Here is a 16,233-nt window from a genome sequence, read left to right on the forward strand (position 1 = left end):
TAGGTCACTCTGGATACCCTAAATGGCAAGTACAAACAAAAACTTTGTTTTTTGGAGAAACTCCTATATCTAAAGCATATATATTTCTATACATACACACACACACCTACCTTTGAGAGGAGAAATGTTTATTACCTGCAGCAGGTCCTTGCCTGATATAGGTAATAAACATTTCCAAAGCCATGATCCACATATTTTTCTTTTTGCTAACACTTGCTATTTAAGTTAGCTGCATTTTCTTTTGTAAATTAATGGCACTCATCATTTTAAGAAACATTCAAGTTCACAGATTTTAGTTTAATCTTAAAATCTACACCTAAACTTGAAACCTAAGGGAAAATAATCTGTACCACACTAAATTGTCTACAGGACTTTTCATACAACCTACCTCCTTCTGTACCTGCTCAATCTGCTTTTTGGCATCAGCAAGTTTCTCTTTCAGCTCAGCATAATCTTCTTCCTTCCTCTGAAGATCTGCTTGGAGATTCTGAGTAAGAATACAGTTTGCAGCAAGTTCCTCTTTTAATCTTAAAAGAAAAAAGAAAAAAATAGTTCTTAGGCAACATTGCTGCTTAGGATCATTGTGTGAAATAGCAACAAGTGTTACAGAACTACGTCTTTTTACAATGTAGATTGTGTAAACTTGCAGTGAATGCTTCAGAGGGTGTCATGTGGGGTCTCAGAAGTATAATGTTTACTTACAACCTTTGTTTCTAAAGGTTTATGTGAACCAAATTGAAGTGCTTCAACTCATCATAAATGATAAAGTCTATCAAATTAACTGACATCCATCTGTTAAACGTTATGTAGAAAAAAATGAATGCTTGGAACCAGAAAAATGACTTTAGTGAACAGAGATGCTTGCTGCCAAGCCTCATGACCTGAGTTCAATTCCTGGGCCCTACATGTTACAGGGAAGGGACTATGTCCTACAGGTTGTTCTTTGACCTCTGCAAATACGCACACATGCACAGACACAGATACAAACACACAAAATCTGAAATATTTTTGCGTACTTTAGATAGTTTAAATAAAACTTAGCTCACTTTTCTGTTTCTTGTCTGCTAGCTTCTCTTTCTTCTTCCTTTATCTGGAGTGACTGTTTCACATCCTGCAAATTATTTGTCAATTGTGTGATTTCTTCTTCCAACTTGATTTCCTTTTCATTCAAATCTTTGGTGCTTTTGATGTGATCCTGGTGACTTGCTTCAAATTCCTTCAAACTTGCTTCTAGCTTTAAGATGGCAGATTCCTTTTCTAAAATGCCTTGCTCTAATTCAGCTATGCGACTACACTCATCTTTCTGGGTCTCTACTATCATTTCAAGTTCCTTTATTTTTGCCTTACAGCATGCAACATCCTGGGTAAGCTCTGAAACAGCTTGCTCTCTTTCAGCTACAATCTGTACTTGAACACTGAGACTAACACTTTTTTCTTGCAGTTCTTCTCTGAGCTGATGTATAAGGCTTTCTTTTTCTTTCAGTTGGTGATCTCTATGCTTCTCCTCACTCTCCTTTGCTCGTAGTTCAGTGTTCTCATCCCTGTAGCCTTTCACTTCCACCTGTAATTTTTCAATTTGCTCTTCCAGTTCCTGAATCTGATGAGACTTTTTGGAGGAGGCCTTCACAATCTCTTTACATTCTTCCCAAATGGCTTCAATACTGGAGTGAAAGGAACTTTCCCTACAGAGCTCTAGAATATGATAGTCTTTAACACAGTTGCTTGACAATTCATTACCTGAAAGCTGTAGTGATGTGTTCAGCAAATTATCTCCTTTAGGGCCATTTGACAGATCCTGGAGATTAAGTAAATCTATTTTTGAAATATGAGAAGATGAATCAAGCAACCTTAGTTCATCTATTTTTGTTTGCATTAGTTTTATCTGTGAAACATTGTTCGTGATGCTTCTTGTAGCAGTTTCCATCTCCTGTGACAATTTGAGGATCCTCTCCTCCTGCTCTTGGTTCGCAGCTTTTTGTGTATGTAACTCAGCAACTGCACTGTCATAATCGGTCTGCATTTGTTCCACCTTTGTCCTCAGAGACAAGTTCTTCTCTTCAGCAAAACAAAGCTGCTGCTGCAGACTCACAACCTGTTCATTTAATTCTGCTTTTTCCACCTTTTCACTCTTCAGTTCATTTTCACCAATAATTAAAAGCCTTTTTAGCTCTTCATTCTTTTCTTGTAAAACTCTAATTTCTTCCCCACCTTCTGAAATAGGCTGTTGCATTTCTTCACTTTCTTTTTGGTCTTCAGTGATGAGTGGACTAACAAGTATAAGCCCTTTAAGAGAACATTGGTACTGTTTTTATTAATCTAGCAAAACATAACAAAGCAACAGTTGCATATACACCAACATTTGCAACACCTGAAACATCAAACTTCTATTGAAAAGCTGAACTTTTAAAAGAAAACACATACAACTTAATCCATTTAAACAAACAAACAAACAAACAAAAAAGTATAGCTCCAAGTCCCAGTTGACCAAAGAGATCTAACAAAATAATGACTGTTACTTCTAAGTACTCACTTTCTTGTATTTATCATTTAACTTAATTCCACTGACCTTTAACATTATAAGACAGGACAGAGTACAGGGAATTAGTGACATTCTAGCAACAAACAGTTTCAAATTATAGTTACAGCATCTCATTAAATTTCTTCTCAGATAAAAGCAGGAGGGGGTTGAAATTTTCAGAATCATATAACACATATGGCCTCAGCTTTCACTAACTCATGAATAAACTAATTATTCCCTCAGATGGAAAGAGGAAGCAGAGCTAATGGCTCTTGCATTGTAGGTATAAAGATCAAGGTAAAGGTAAAGATCAAGGTGTTGTGCTGTAGAGATAAAACAGCTAGTAACAGAATCTGGAAACATGCAGAGGGCTCCACTAATCAAACATGAATGGAAGGCGTGTTTACAGGCTCGATGTCTACATTGCTAAAGTAAGGATAACTTTGCTGCCCCTTACTCTAAGATTAGTGCTAACAAGCTTCTATCAGTTGGTCAAGTGTTTGTCACATAAGCATGTGGGTCCAAGACTGATCCCATAACCAAGGAAAAGAGCTGGGCTTGATGGCACACACATGAAATCTCAGCTCTGGAAAGGTTTAGAAAAGTGAATATCTGGTACTGACTAGTTAATCTACCCTAATCAATGATGCTGTGGAATAATCCTCTGCACACTGTGCAGGAAGAGAGGTAACTTCAACCCAGAGTGCTAACATTAGGATCCAAGTTTTGATCCACAGAACTCACATAAAAAAAAAAAAAAAAAAAAAAAAAGAGTTCGATTTCAGGTCTAATGCTAAGGTTTTCTATTCATTTGGAGTCGATTTCTCTGCAAAATAAAAGAAAACTATCTACCCTCGTTCTATACATGAACACAGTCAGTTTCCCCCCACCCCCCTGCAACAACATTTGTTAATTAAGCTGTCTTTTCTCCAATGAGTATTTTTATCATCTTTCTCAAAGTTCTGGTGGCTAAAGCTATGTGGGTATGAAAGGGAGATAGATTCTGGAATGAGACAGCTGAGGTGGAAATACACCTACATGTATGTGGGTAACCATTCTATAGATGACATCCTAGACATTTTAATAAAGACAAAACAAGCTGAACAATAGCATTCATCTCTGCTCACTTACTGCAGGTGCAATGTGATCAGCTGACTCACACTCCTTCTTGGTGAAAACAGACCCTTCAATTGTGAACCAAAATAAACCCTTCCTACCTTAAGTTGCTTTGTTAGGCACTTGTCACAGCAGTAAGTAACTAATGCAGGTCAATATAATCTTGTACCATTACATTAGACCAAGGTCTATTTCATTTAACATGGACTAATTTAAAAGTTCATGGGATACAGTTTTCATTATTTATATAATTTTCTTTTTTTCCTTTTTCCGAGACAGAGTTTCTCTGTATAGCCTTGGAGCCTGTCCTGGAACTAGCTCTTGTAGACCAGGCTGGCCTTGAACTAGCAGAGATCCGCCTGCCTCTTCCTCCCGAGTGCTGGGATTAAAGGCATGTGCCACCAACACCCAGCTTATGATTTTATATGATTTTAAGTTTATAACTTCTGGGGCTGGGTAAATGGTTCTTCAGGGAGAGCCAGGTTCAGTTCCCAGTACCACCTATAACTGCAGCTTCAGGGAACCCAGTCTCTCTTCTACCACTAAAGACACCAGGCACTCATGGAACATATACATATGTACAGGAAGAATATATATATACACATAAAAATAAATCTTTAAAAAAATAAGAGTAAAAATATTTATAAAATTGGCATTGCCTGCTGTACAGCCTCCCTGTATCGCTTTGGATTTAGCTTTGTTATTCTGCTGACAACTCTATATGTAGCCCAGGAAAGCCTCAAACTCACACACTTGAGGCTTGAGCATTCCCCAGTATAGGACCACAGGTACACACTACAACATCCAGCTAGTAACCCTACTTTCTTAAAAGTTGCTAAACCTATTTTCAGATGTTTTCCTGTATGCAACTGATTATTTTCAATTGCAATGGATCCTTTCTTAATTATTTCTTAGACAATCAGTTTACTTGAAAGAGCTTGGCAACTCTACAATCTTTGGATTTGAGTCTCCCCCTTTTCTATCCCTCCTCCCTTTTAACAAATTCGAGCATTTTTAAGTATTTGAAAAAAAAAAAAAAAAAAAAAAAAAAAAAGATTTTCAATTTACAAAATTTTAACAGACTATCCTCTCCCGTTTTAAATAAAAACACAAATACAGTTTTTGTTAGTAATATTTAGCTCAAAGTCTGTCAAGCATCCCACTTTTCTCCAAATGAATACAAACTGTAAAGTGAGGGGGAAAAGTGAGCACAGGTTTTGGCAAAAACAAACTTTTTAGAAATGTAACTTTTAATTATTAACAGCACAGAATGAAATATCAGAATATTATTTTAAAAACCTGGCATCTAAAACCTTACTGATTAAATAAAAGATAATTTTATGTATACACACACATTCCCTGATAGATTAGACTATTGTTTTAAGATGTGTTACATTTGTTTATGCGGTGAAATATTTGTTAAAATGATGCAAAGAGGTATTGCATTCTTTTATGTTGCATTTGTTTAACTCTGTGAAGCTATGTTACTTTGCCTTTCTAAAACATTTGGTGAGTCTAATAAGAGCTGAATGGCCAACAGTGAGACAGGAGGAAGAATAAGTAGGGCTGGCAAGCAGAGAATAAACAGGAGAAATCTGGGATTGAGAAAAAGAAGAGAGCTCCAGGGGCCAGCCAAGAAAAGCTGACTAGAAATAAGTCAAGCTAAGCCTAGGCATTCATAAGGAAGAATAAGCCTCCATATATTTATTTGAGAGCTGGGTGGCAGACCCCAAAAGACTAAGAGTAAAAAACAACCAACAAAAGATTAGATAATGGTATATACGTTTTCCTAAAGCCTGTTCTTGGTCAGGTCATTTCCTGAATGTGAGGCACCCCTGCAGGTAGCTGAAGTGCTAATACCTTTTTTTGCTGGTGGTTCACCATGCTCAAGTTCATCTTCATTTAATCTTTTCCTTTCCAAATGTGTTTGAGTTCTGCTATTCTTGGGCATTGCAACTGTTTCATTACAAGTTGATTTATTGCTGCTTAAAGATGTATCGACCTAAAACAAAACAATTCAAATAGTTTTAATGCAGAAAGCTACAACAAACATGGGGACTACTCATAATACTCTCATTGGTCTATTTTCAAATTTGATAAAATACTTTGCAAGTTGTTTCTTAAGTTTCACCCTAAAATAACTGAAGACTTTGGCAACAGAAAGCGTTTAGAAATAAATATCACTAAGTCACACTCAAAGCATTATGTGCTTCAAATGCAGTGGGAAAAGCTTATATTGTCAGCTACATAGGAGAATGTAGGAGGACTGCTCCTGTATGCAAGTTCAAGACAAGTTGTCAATACAATGACATCCTGTCTTTAGAAATATAAGTAAAACAAACAAAAAACTCTAAAGAGCAAAGTATGCTATGAAATTAAATTCTTAGAGAATATTACACACATACACTTTTATTAATCTATTTCCAATAACCAAGCATGGTAATTGGTAGATGGTAGATGGTGGTTTTACCTGAAAAAAAAAAAAAAACCAGTTTTGGTTTCTCATCTTTATGCCTCCACCTTATTAAATGGGGTTATTTCCCCCAGAACAAGTTCAAAGACAGAAAAATAGAATAACATATGTAATACTTAAAGAATACACAGCTATGGAACGCAATACAGAGTGAGGCCCACACAGCCTCAAGCATGCCTCAGTGGCAGGATGTGTGCCTAATATGTGTGAAGTTCTTGGTTCCAGCCTTGATGCCTCAGATAATCCAGGATATGGTGACAGGCACTGACTATACCATTCTGTCAAAATATAAAGTCACTTTGAGAGGCAGAGGCAGGATGGATCTCTGGGAGTTCAAGTCCCGCCTGGACTATGAAGCAAGTTCCAGGACAGATAGGGCTGTTACAGAGACACCCTGTCTCAAAAAAAAAAAAAAAAAAAAAAAAAAAAAAAAAAAAGCAAAAAACAAAAAAACAAATACACACATGCAAAAAAAATCTTACCAAGCAAATTAAAGCTTACATTACCTTACTTGATGTCTTGAGCACTTGAACCAAAGAGTCTGATTCTGTAAAGATACAGAATATTAATAAGAAAATTCTAAGCATCTAAAATTAAAAAGAGCATTGAATAAAACATAGGCTACTAAATTAAATTAAGGAAAAGAATTTTGACAGTGATAATATTAAATTACAATATGATATTGTTTCAGAAATACCACTGTCAAAACTTTAAGCAAACTGATGGGCATAAGCTAAACAGTAGAAACACAGTAGTGCCATATAAAGTTAGGTAGTGCCTGTCTGGTCCACTTCATAAGTCAGACACCACTGACACGCCATTTTCTAGCTCTCTCTTTCATACGGGTAAAACGTGGAGCACTTCACCTCTGGATGATTTTCTGTTCATCTGCTCTCATTTTGAGAAGTCTTCTCTAATAGTAAGTAATGTTTAAAAACTATTTATTTAGTTGTTTTTATTTCTTGTGTATGTATGTATGTGTGCGTACATGTACATGTGTGTCATGTACACCTGAAGAAGACAGACATCAACCTCAAGTGTCCATCCTTAGGCACTGTCACTTTGGTCTTTTTCAGTCTCTAAATGGGATTAGTGCTCAATTAAACTAGGCTGGCTAGTCACAAGTTCCAAGGATTTGTATCTGTACACATCCCCAGCACTGGGATTCAAACACATGCCACCACACCAAGCTTATTTTGTATAAGGCCTGGGAATCAAACTCAGATCTTGATGCCACCAACTTTACTGAGATATCTGCCAGGCCTAAGAAATATATGTAGGCTGGGAATGGTAGAGCACGCCTTTCATCCCATCACTCAGGAGGCTGCACAGGCACGCAAACCTCTGTGAGTTCAAGGCCAGCCTGGCCTACAAAGCGAGTTCCAGAGCAGCTGGGGGCTGTTACACAGAGAAACCCTGTCTGGAAAAACTAAACACATATGCGCACAGACATATATACATCTCTCTTTTTTTTGTAGTAAATCACAATACAAATGGTAAACGTGTTAAGATTTGTTATGTAGCTTAAAACATTTTCTAGTCACTAAGGTAAAAAAGTTGCACAAATCTCTATACTCCAGTTTTTATGTATTAATAAAATCCAAATAAAGATAAAATACATGCACTTACCACTTTCTCTATTTTTTAGCTCTTCTTGGGCTTTAATTAATTCTTCTTTAGTTTGGGCTAATTCTGCTTTAACTTGATTAAACTTTAATTGCAAACAAGCGATAGCTTCCTGAGGATCAGCAAGAGATGTAATATATAAATGAGCAAGTTCAGCCTGTTTCTTAATATCAGTGACATCATCTTGAAGAGAATCAATAATATCTTCAACTCCTAAACAATTACGTGCTTCCTAAAAATAGCAAAAACCACATGTCTAACATTAACAGTAGACTTCACTACATGTGGTACTACTTTTAACAGTTTATAAACAGCAAAAATTCACAATTTAAAATTCTTTAAATTACATGAATCCTCTCAATTATACAAAGTCTGTTTCACTATTCATCTTCAAAAATATAGAACAGGAAGCCTGTTTCCTCATATCATAAATCTTACTAAGTTATTACTGAACAATTTTGATTACCTAGTTCAAGTATACCTGCAATCACATATTGAGTCTTATGTGGCATTTTACAGAAGCCCAAAAAAATATCCTCCAACCTCATGCCAAAGTCCACATTACAAACCATGTACACATTACAACATGACGGAATGACAGGGAGAGCCTGGAGATCTCTGTCCCAGACCACTGATTCTAGTGACTGAGAAATAAAGTGCATACCCAGAGAAACCAAAACAATCCCTCCAAAAACCTGTGAGCTTGTGGGAGCAGCAAAAGATTAACCAACTTTCCTTAAGGTAAAAAAATAGTACTTCTCTAACAAAGGCAAGCCCTTTTATACATAAATACATATTTCTGTTTTAATTGGAATGATTAAGTAAGTGGCCCTTTAAAGGCACCTTTACATCTTTGATTTTTTTCATAAACTATAAGACATTTCTAAAAGGCATATTCTATAATCCAAGAAAAATGACTTGTCACTGCCTTCAAGTAAAACAATGACTCAAGAAAAACTGAAATGGAAACAAAGCTCCCCCCCCCCCAACACACACACACAAATAAAGCTTTTCCAAAACCAATGTTCCATTTAAACTGTTTGTGTCCAGCAAGGTACACACGCCTGTCATCTCAGTACTCAGGAAGCCATGGAGACAAGACTGGATGGAGCACCAGACTTAGCTAGAGCTATATAGTGAGGCCCTGTCTCAGAAATACAACCCAAAAAAACACCACCTATTTATCAATAAGTTTCCAATAATACACGCTTCAATAAAATAAAGCCAAATAGTACTGTTTTAATTTTAAACAATATTATTTCATGACATTAACATTTCTCATCATTGATGTGGGGCACTAAATCATGTAACCTCACTGATTATTTTTAATTTTTTCATTAACATACTTCAGGTCCAACTTTCATGGCACAAATCCTATTTGTTGGTTCATCTTGAGTGTCACATATTCCAACCAAATCTTTGAAGATTGCCAGGCGACGTTCAGCATTTTCTTCTAATGCCTCCCGTTCCTGAAGAAGTGTCTCCCTTTAAAACAAATTAATTCCACTAAGAGAGTAATTTAAATAGTCATATGTAACATTTATCTGTATAAAGAAGTCATCACATTCAGAAGTCACCTAATATAAATTAAAAAATGGATATAAAACAAACAGATAAACTCAATTCTCATCAGATTATGACGAAATAACTTACTTAAAATCAGCTTCCCGTTTAGTCCAATACTGAGTGAACTCCTGTGTAACTTCTTCCCGAATTTTAAATTCCAATGTTAACTTTTCCTTTTTTTCATTTATTAATCTTTTTTTCAAGTCTTCTATTAAATCCAAAAGTTTCTAAAATAAGCATATATACTTCAGAGGAAAAAGTAAGTACCAAGAGAAATACAGAATGTTCAAAGATAGCTATTATAGTTTAGTTCATTATAATTATGTCCTTTATAATGGTGCTAATAGTCTCACTTAAAATTATAAAACGATACAGATTCCTTAACCTGAAAATTCAAGTGTGCCTCTCCACATTTGAGGAACAAACCTGTACAAGATAATATATTTATCTTAAAAACAGATCTGTCTAGCTAACTTTTCTGTAAAAATTTGAGTATTTACTATCTACTAAGAACTGTATGGTAGAGGTACGTTTTATTTCATTCTGTACCCACAACTCGATGATTTGATAGCACATTTCCTAAGCAGGGAACATAAGGACCAACTCTGCAGGCAATGCTAAAGGCTGGGTTAAAGTGTCCTATTCACTGAGCATAGTAATAATCCATGACTATAATCCCATCACTCAGAAGGAAGGAGCAGGTGGGCTCTGCAAATTCCAGGTTGACTGGGCTGCTACACAGTGAAACTGTATATAAAAATAGAAAAAGTATCCTGTTAGGGAAAGGGATATGAGTCACCACAGCACAAGCTCATACTCACACATACTACACAAACACACACACACACACACACACAGAGAGAGAGAGGGAGGGAGAGAGAGAGAGAGAGAGAGAGAGAGAGAGAGAGAGAGAGAGAGAGAGGAGAGAGAGAGAGAGAGAGACACCGAGACCTACTATACTGTTCTGCCAAAATCTGAATCCCTAATAAGTTGCAGAGCAGAGAAACTGCTACAAATGTCTACCTTCCAAAATCCCTAAGACACATATTAGGGAATTTTATCTTCTCAGGCTTTTTACTATGCACACACATGCACACGAGTGTGCACACACAGTAAAAAGATATAAACAATAACACATGGGATTAAGGAGCATAGTCAACCAAGCCAAGTAAGCCACCAAGGCCCCACAGCAAAACCCTATCTCAAACCCCAAATCAGAGGTGTGGACTGAAATACGTATTTGTAAAATGTCATATACTCATTTTGAATTAAAAATCCCAGGCACCTAGCCAGGTGTTGGTGGCACATGCCTTTAATCCTAGCACTCCGGAGGCAGAGGCAGGCAGATCTCTGTGAGTTCGAGGTCAGCCTGTTCTACACTGCAAGTTCCAGGACAGTCTCCAAAGCTACACAGAGAAACCCTATCTCAAAAAAAAAAAAAAAAAAAAAAAAAAAAAACAAACAAACAAACAAACAAAAAATCCCAGGCACCCACATAATAAACTAAGCACACATATGTAAATTCTAGCAGTGGTGGAGAAACAGGCAGATCCATAGAAGTAAAGAATCTACTCCACAAAGTTGTTATCTGACCCTATACACACACACACACACACAATCTGATATTGTTCTCTGACCTCTATGTGCACACAATCACATGATCACACAAACACACAAAAAGAGGAGAGGGCCTGGAGAATGAAGTCCAACTTCAGAAAAATAGGCCAAGCAGAGTTCTTAACACATACCTTGTTCTTGTGACTTTTGAAGACTTTACATTCCTCTAATGTTTTATCTATATCTTCATCAGTAAGTTCGGTTTCCATGTTTTGTGTTTCTTCGATTTTTTCTAAATCCTCAATCAAATCTTCATTTTCAACCAGATCTTCTAGACTGTTTTCCCACGAAGCAGAGGTTCCTTTTACATTTAATATTTTACTATCCAAATTATTGTCTAATGCTACATCCTGAGAAGATTTGATGGATCCAAAAGATTTCTCTTGAGAAGAACTTAAAGTATCTGGAACATACACCTGTTAAAATATCCAATGTGGCTTTTATAAGCAGAAAGGAAAGAACATTTTCACTTGAAGTAATTTTTTTGAGACAGGTTCTCACTGTTTAGCACCACCCTGCCTGGAACTCAGAGACTACCTGCCTCTGCCTCCCAAGTGCTGAGGTTAAAGGCACTATCTCACCCAATCCAATTAGTCACATTGTAGCACTTATCTAATTATTCTTTACCAATAAAAACTTGGGAGGCAGATACTGGGGTAAGAACCTGAATTATTAGAGAAGCAACCAGTGACGACCTCCTCTTTCTTTCTACGCAAACATTCTTAAAAAAGGAATTGGCATCACTAAATGAAAAGAACAGTCTTCTTTACATGCAATCCTGCATGCTTTCCTGTATTCTCTAGCAAAGGCTTTCTGATGACCTTCACTTCTAAGCCAGATGAACAGCAAAATGACAATTCATTTCAAAATTACCATGATGTAAAATTTATCCTTATGATTAATACTTAGTATTAAATGTCATTTTACTCCTTTCAGGGTTAACATTAAATTTTTTCTATGTCCTTCTAGTTAGTTAAACAACTCCAATTTTATCTTCAAATATTTCCTAGGCTTAGAGTAACAGACATAAAATATTACTTATTTCACAAAATAGGGACAGTGACACACACTTGTAGTTTCACACTAAAGAAACAAAGGCATGGCAGTGGTGGCAGATACCTTTAATCCCAGAACTCTAAAGGCAGAGGCAAGCAGGCAGATCTCTGTGAGTTCAAAGTCAGCCAGGTCTACAAAGTGAGTTCCAGGACAGCCAGGGCTATTACACAGAGAAACCCTGTCTTTAAAAAAAAAAAAAAAGAAAGAAAGAAAAGAAAAGGAAGATACAAAAGGCAGGGTGTGCTGCAATTGCAAGGCCAGGCTGGGCTACAGAGAGCCTATCTCAAAACAGAGGCAAAGCAAACAGCATAAACACCAAACACTTGCTCTTTCAAGGAAAGTGGTTATTAATGTTCTATGAGATGTTCGTACATTTAGCCCCAATCCAAATACATTTACCTTTTGTGCAATGGTGGAGAACTTCAATACATTGAGTGTTTCATCATAAGCAGAACAACATTGACTAATATTGATGATCATACATATTTTCCCTTTGCCACTGAAAAAACTTTGGAAATAGTGGGTCAGTTTACTTTCCCGGAAAGGCACATGCTGTTGAAACCTATGGAAAATTCAAACACACAGCAAATTAAAATAAATTTCATGTAGGGTTTGGAATATGAATCAGTATTAGAACTCTTGCCTAGCGCGTCCAGGCTCCAAAACTGAATCTCAGTACTAAAGAAACAAATACTTTAGTTAGGTTGCTAATAAAAAATTAATTTAATTCCTTGCCCATTAAAAAAAAAAAAAAAAAAAAAAAAAAAATCACATTTAACTGTACCGTATTCCCCATAATAGTAATTCTATGACACATATCCTAAAATACCTTAACTAAAGTTGTGAAGGCAATTAACTTTTCATTTCACCAGCTTAACAACATAATTAATAGAGTAGACTGTCACAAATGTACAAAATATATTGCTTGAGAATAAAGTAGTTACAGGGCTGGGGTACTGGGGTATAGCTCAGCTGACAGAGTGGATACCTACCCCCTCAACCCCCCCCCCCCGACACACACAAGGCCAAGTGTGCTCTAAAGCACCACATGAGGAAGAAGTGTGATGGTGCGTGTCTGTAATCCCACTTGCGAATAGAAGCAGGAAGACCACATGTTCAGGGTCATCTTCAGTACACACTGAATTCAAGGCCAGCCTGGGCTACATGAGACCATGTCTCACTCAAAGCCAAGCAGTTTGAGACACTAAATCAGTATCACAGAGACATGCTTTCTAAAGTCTCAGTATATATCTGCTGTGGAAAATAGTCACAACAGTCACTGTGTAAAAACAGCTTTTCAAAAAGGACTTTCTAAAGAAAGCAAAGTTAAAAGTTTAAAGATTTTGGCTGGGCGGTGGTGGCACACACCTTTAGTCCCAGCACTTGGGAGGCAGAGGCAGGTGGATCTCTGAGAGTTCAAGACCAGGTCTACAAGAGCTAGTTCCAGGACAGGCTCCAAAGCCACAAAGAAACACTGTCTCAAACAAACAAAAGGAAAATAGTAATAATAATAATAATAAAGATTTTGATATTTATAATAATGACACTTACTTTGACTTTTCACTGTTCCTCAAAACATTGATACATTTTCCCAGCGTCAATAAAGAAGCGTTGATATTCCCAGCCTCTCTTAACCTTTCACCTTCATTTTGTGTCTTCATGCTTCGTTCTGAACCAGCAAGATCACATAAAGACAATCTAGATCAACCCCCCCAAAAAAGGGTTACTGTAAAATTTTTCAAAATGTTTCAAAGTAACTACATTTTAAAGAGATTTCAACTTACTCACTAACTCGAGATACCCGAGGCATTTCAGAATCTTCTATCTGTAATATTCTAATAGTGAATATGCTGTGACTAAAAGAAGAAAGAAATATCAAGTATTATCAATCCATTTCAATGCATGCATTCTACAGGAGGCAAGCACCTAAATGGACTTCTTTACACAAGTTCAATACGTTGTCTGCCAGGGATATATTTTGCAACTAGCTGCCAGATAGATCAACCCCTACCCCACTTCACCTACACATGCCAACTGTCTAGCATCACCGTATAATTTGTCAAACCCCAAATCCCTCAAAACTTCCCCTCTTAGCACTCCAATTTCTATTAATAAAATCACGTGTAATAAAGATGGTTGGAGATGGATGGATGTAGGTCAATAGTAGAGTGCATATCTAGCACACATGTGACCCTGGGGTCAATCTACAGGACTATGGAGAGAAACAAGAATTTTCTTGCAGAGATCATAATGTTAGTGAGAACACTGTGATATACTGAGATAAACTCTTTGAAAAGAACAAAAACAAAATATAAATCTGCCTATACATAGGCTGCTAGAGATCACACTACCATCTCATCCCATCTCACTGTAGACAGGGCTTTTATCCGAAAGTATTTTAAGCATCTCCATGCTTACTCTGTTTCTTACCCCCTAATTCCACTTTTCAAAAACAGTCCTTCTTTGAGAATATGACCTGAACCATTTTTCAGATTATTTATATATGTATGTATGTATGTATGTATGTATGTATGTATGTATGTATATGTATATCAGAGTAAGTGTTAGGAACTAGCAGCCAGCTGACCCCGCCCTGACAATGCGTGGGATGTCATCGCTATGTCAGCTTTACCTGGCTGCCAGAGGACTCAGTTAAGCATGCGCAAGACCCCCTTTTAAAGCAAGCACGCCAAGCGAGTCGCTCTCTCTCTGGTTCCTCTCTTGCCCCCCCCCCCCCCCCCCCGCTCTCTCTCCCCTGCTTTTGGTTGGCCACCAGCTACCCCCTCTTTCTCTCCCTTCTCTCAATCTCAATAAACTCCACATGGGCACTGAGTCTTGTGTTTGTGTTTCTTGGGCATTAGCTACAGCAAAAGAACAACAGTAAGATACAGAGAAAAGACTACCACTTTAAGCAACTGGGGAAATACTCCAAGATAAAGAGGAAGAGTAAAACTGCCTCAAAAACATCCTGAAAATTAGGAAACCTAATGTCTAGACAAATAACTGTCTAGTACTTTTTAATCTACAAAAGGGCTATCATGCCTACAAATTCACAGTACATCTCAGAGAACCTTTGGCCACATCCATCTAAAATTAGCCACTTACATTTGCACAAAATACTGTGGTGGCCTCAGGATTATACCCAAGAGTTTACTACTTACTTACCTTCTACTAGAAGCATTGTTCAGTTTTGTAAAGGAAACACTCTGATGCTTCACTCCTAGCTTTAAAAGTCTGTATGCTTCTTTAGCATCAGATACCTGGATCCACTGCAGATCTTTAACACATAAAGAAGATATGCGCTAGTTTATAAAAGTGTAACATTTGTGCTGTAGAATAATCTTTGCAAAGTATTTTCCTAGTACCATATAAAGTCTTTCTGTTGGTCACAAATCCTAGAGAGCCAGTTAAACTACTTCTTACTCCATAAGACATGTAAAGATGAGACTATAAAAACATTTAGTATTTAAGTTATGCAAGCTCAGATGGAAGACTAGCAACATTTTACAGTAAAAATATAAATTAAAAAAAATAATAAAACTTCCTTTTTGATGACTATAAGCTGTCACAAAACCTAGAAGTGAACTTGGGCACAATAAAATTGAAACAATGCTCATTGATTTACCTTTTATAAAAGAATAGCCCTTTACATCTTGGGAAAGGCGTAACATCTTTCTCTTTTGGAACTTAGATGATACAGGAACAAACAAATCGTAAATACTTTCATTATATATCTCAAAGAAAGAAACCCACACAGAATATTTTATATTATCCACATTCAGGCTAGATTGGTCACATTTGTTCATGGATTCTTCAAATTCTGGGATAGTCATAGAGTTTGTTAAACTTCCTATAACAACAACAACAACAAAGCATAAAATTAAGACCTTGACTAAAAAAAAAAAAAAAAAAAAAAGAAACAGAACTATAAACCATGCCTCTTAGAATCCTTAAACTCTTTTACCATCTACATTAAAGCATTTCAGCAAATTAAGGAACAACTATTTGTGACACTCAAAGCTTAGTTTCTTTTAATCTTTTTGAATAAGGAATCAAATACAAATTAACATAAAAGACAAAGAAAATAACAATTCTCCAATTCAATATTAGAGTTAGAGAAAATACATTTGTGATACTAGGCCTATATGAAACTTATATAGCTTTGTAACATTATGTAGTTCCTACATAATCAAAGAATTAACACTAGGAGAGATTTTGAAATTAAAACCTTTCAAATACATTTCATGATGAGAAAATTAAC

At 36.5% G+C, this 16,233-nt stretch overlaps 1 protein-coding gene across 1 annotated transcript in view; it reads right to left on the reverse strand.

The window, feature by feature from the left end:
• Kif20b (kinesin family member 20B) overlaps positions 1-16,233 on the reverse strand; it is a 56,439-nt gene that overhangs the window by 27,360 nt on the left and 12,846 nt on the right. Inside the window, exons 8-20 of the mRNA XM_051199981.1 lie at positions 15,598-15,822; positions 15,138-15,249; positions 13,757-13,828; positions 13,524-13,670; positions 12,372-12,534; positions 11,048-11,332; positions 9,387-9,526; positions 9,080-9,218; positions 7,737-7,965; positions 6,614-6,654; positions 5,495-5,636; positions 1,047-2,283; positions 389-527 (exon numbers count right to left, since the gene is read on the reverse strand). Coding sequence (XP_051055938.1) covers positions 389-527; positions 1,047-2,283; positions 5,495-5,636; positions 6,614-6,654; positions 7,737-7,965; positions 9,080-9,218; positions 9,387-9,526; positions 11,048-11,332; positions 12,372-12,534; positions 13,524-13,670; positions 13,757-13,828; positions 15,138-15,249; positions 15,598-15,822 — 3,071 coding nt within the window. The remainder of the gene's footprint in view (positions 1-388; positions 528-1,046; positions 2,284-5,494; positions 5,637-6,613; positions 6,655-7,736; positions 7,966-9,079; positions 9,219-9,386; positions 9,527-11,047; positions 11,333-12,371; positions 12,535-13,523; positions 13,671-13,756; positions 13,829-15,137; positions 15,250-15,597; positions 15,823-16,233) is intronic.

The sequence above is a fragment of the Phodopus roborovskii genome, unplaced genomic scaffold, assembly GCF_943737965.1.
Source record: "Phodopus roborovskii unplaced genomic scaffold, PHOROB, whole genome shotgun sequence".
Taxonomy (NCBI): Eukaryota; Metazoa; Chordata; class Mammalia; order Rodentia; family Cricetidae; genus Phodopus; species Phodopus roborovskii.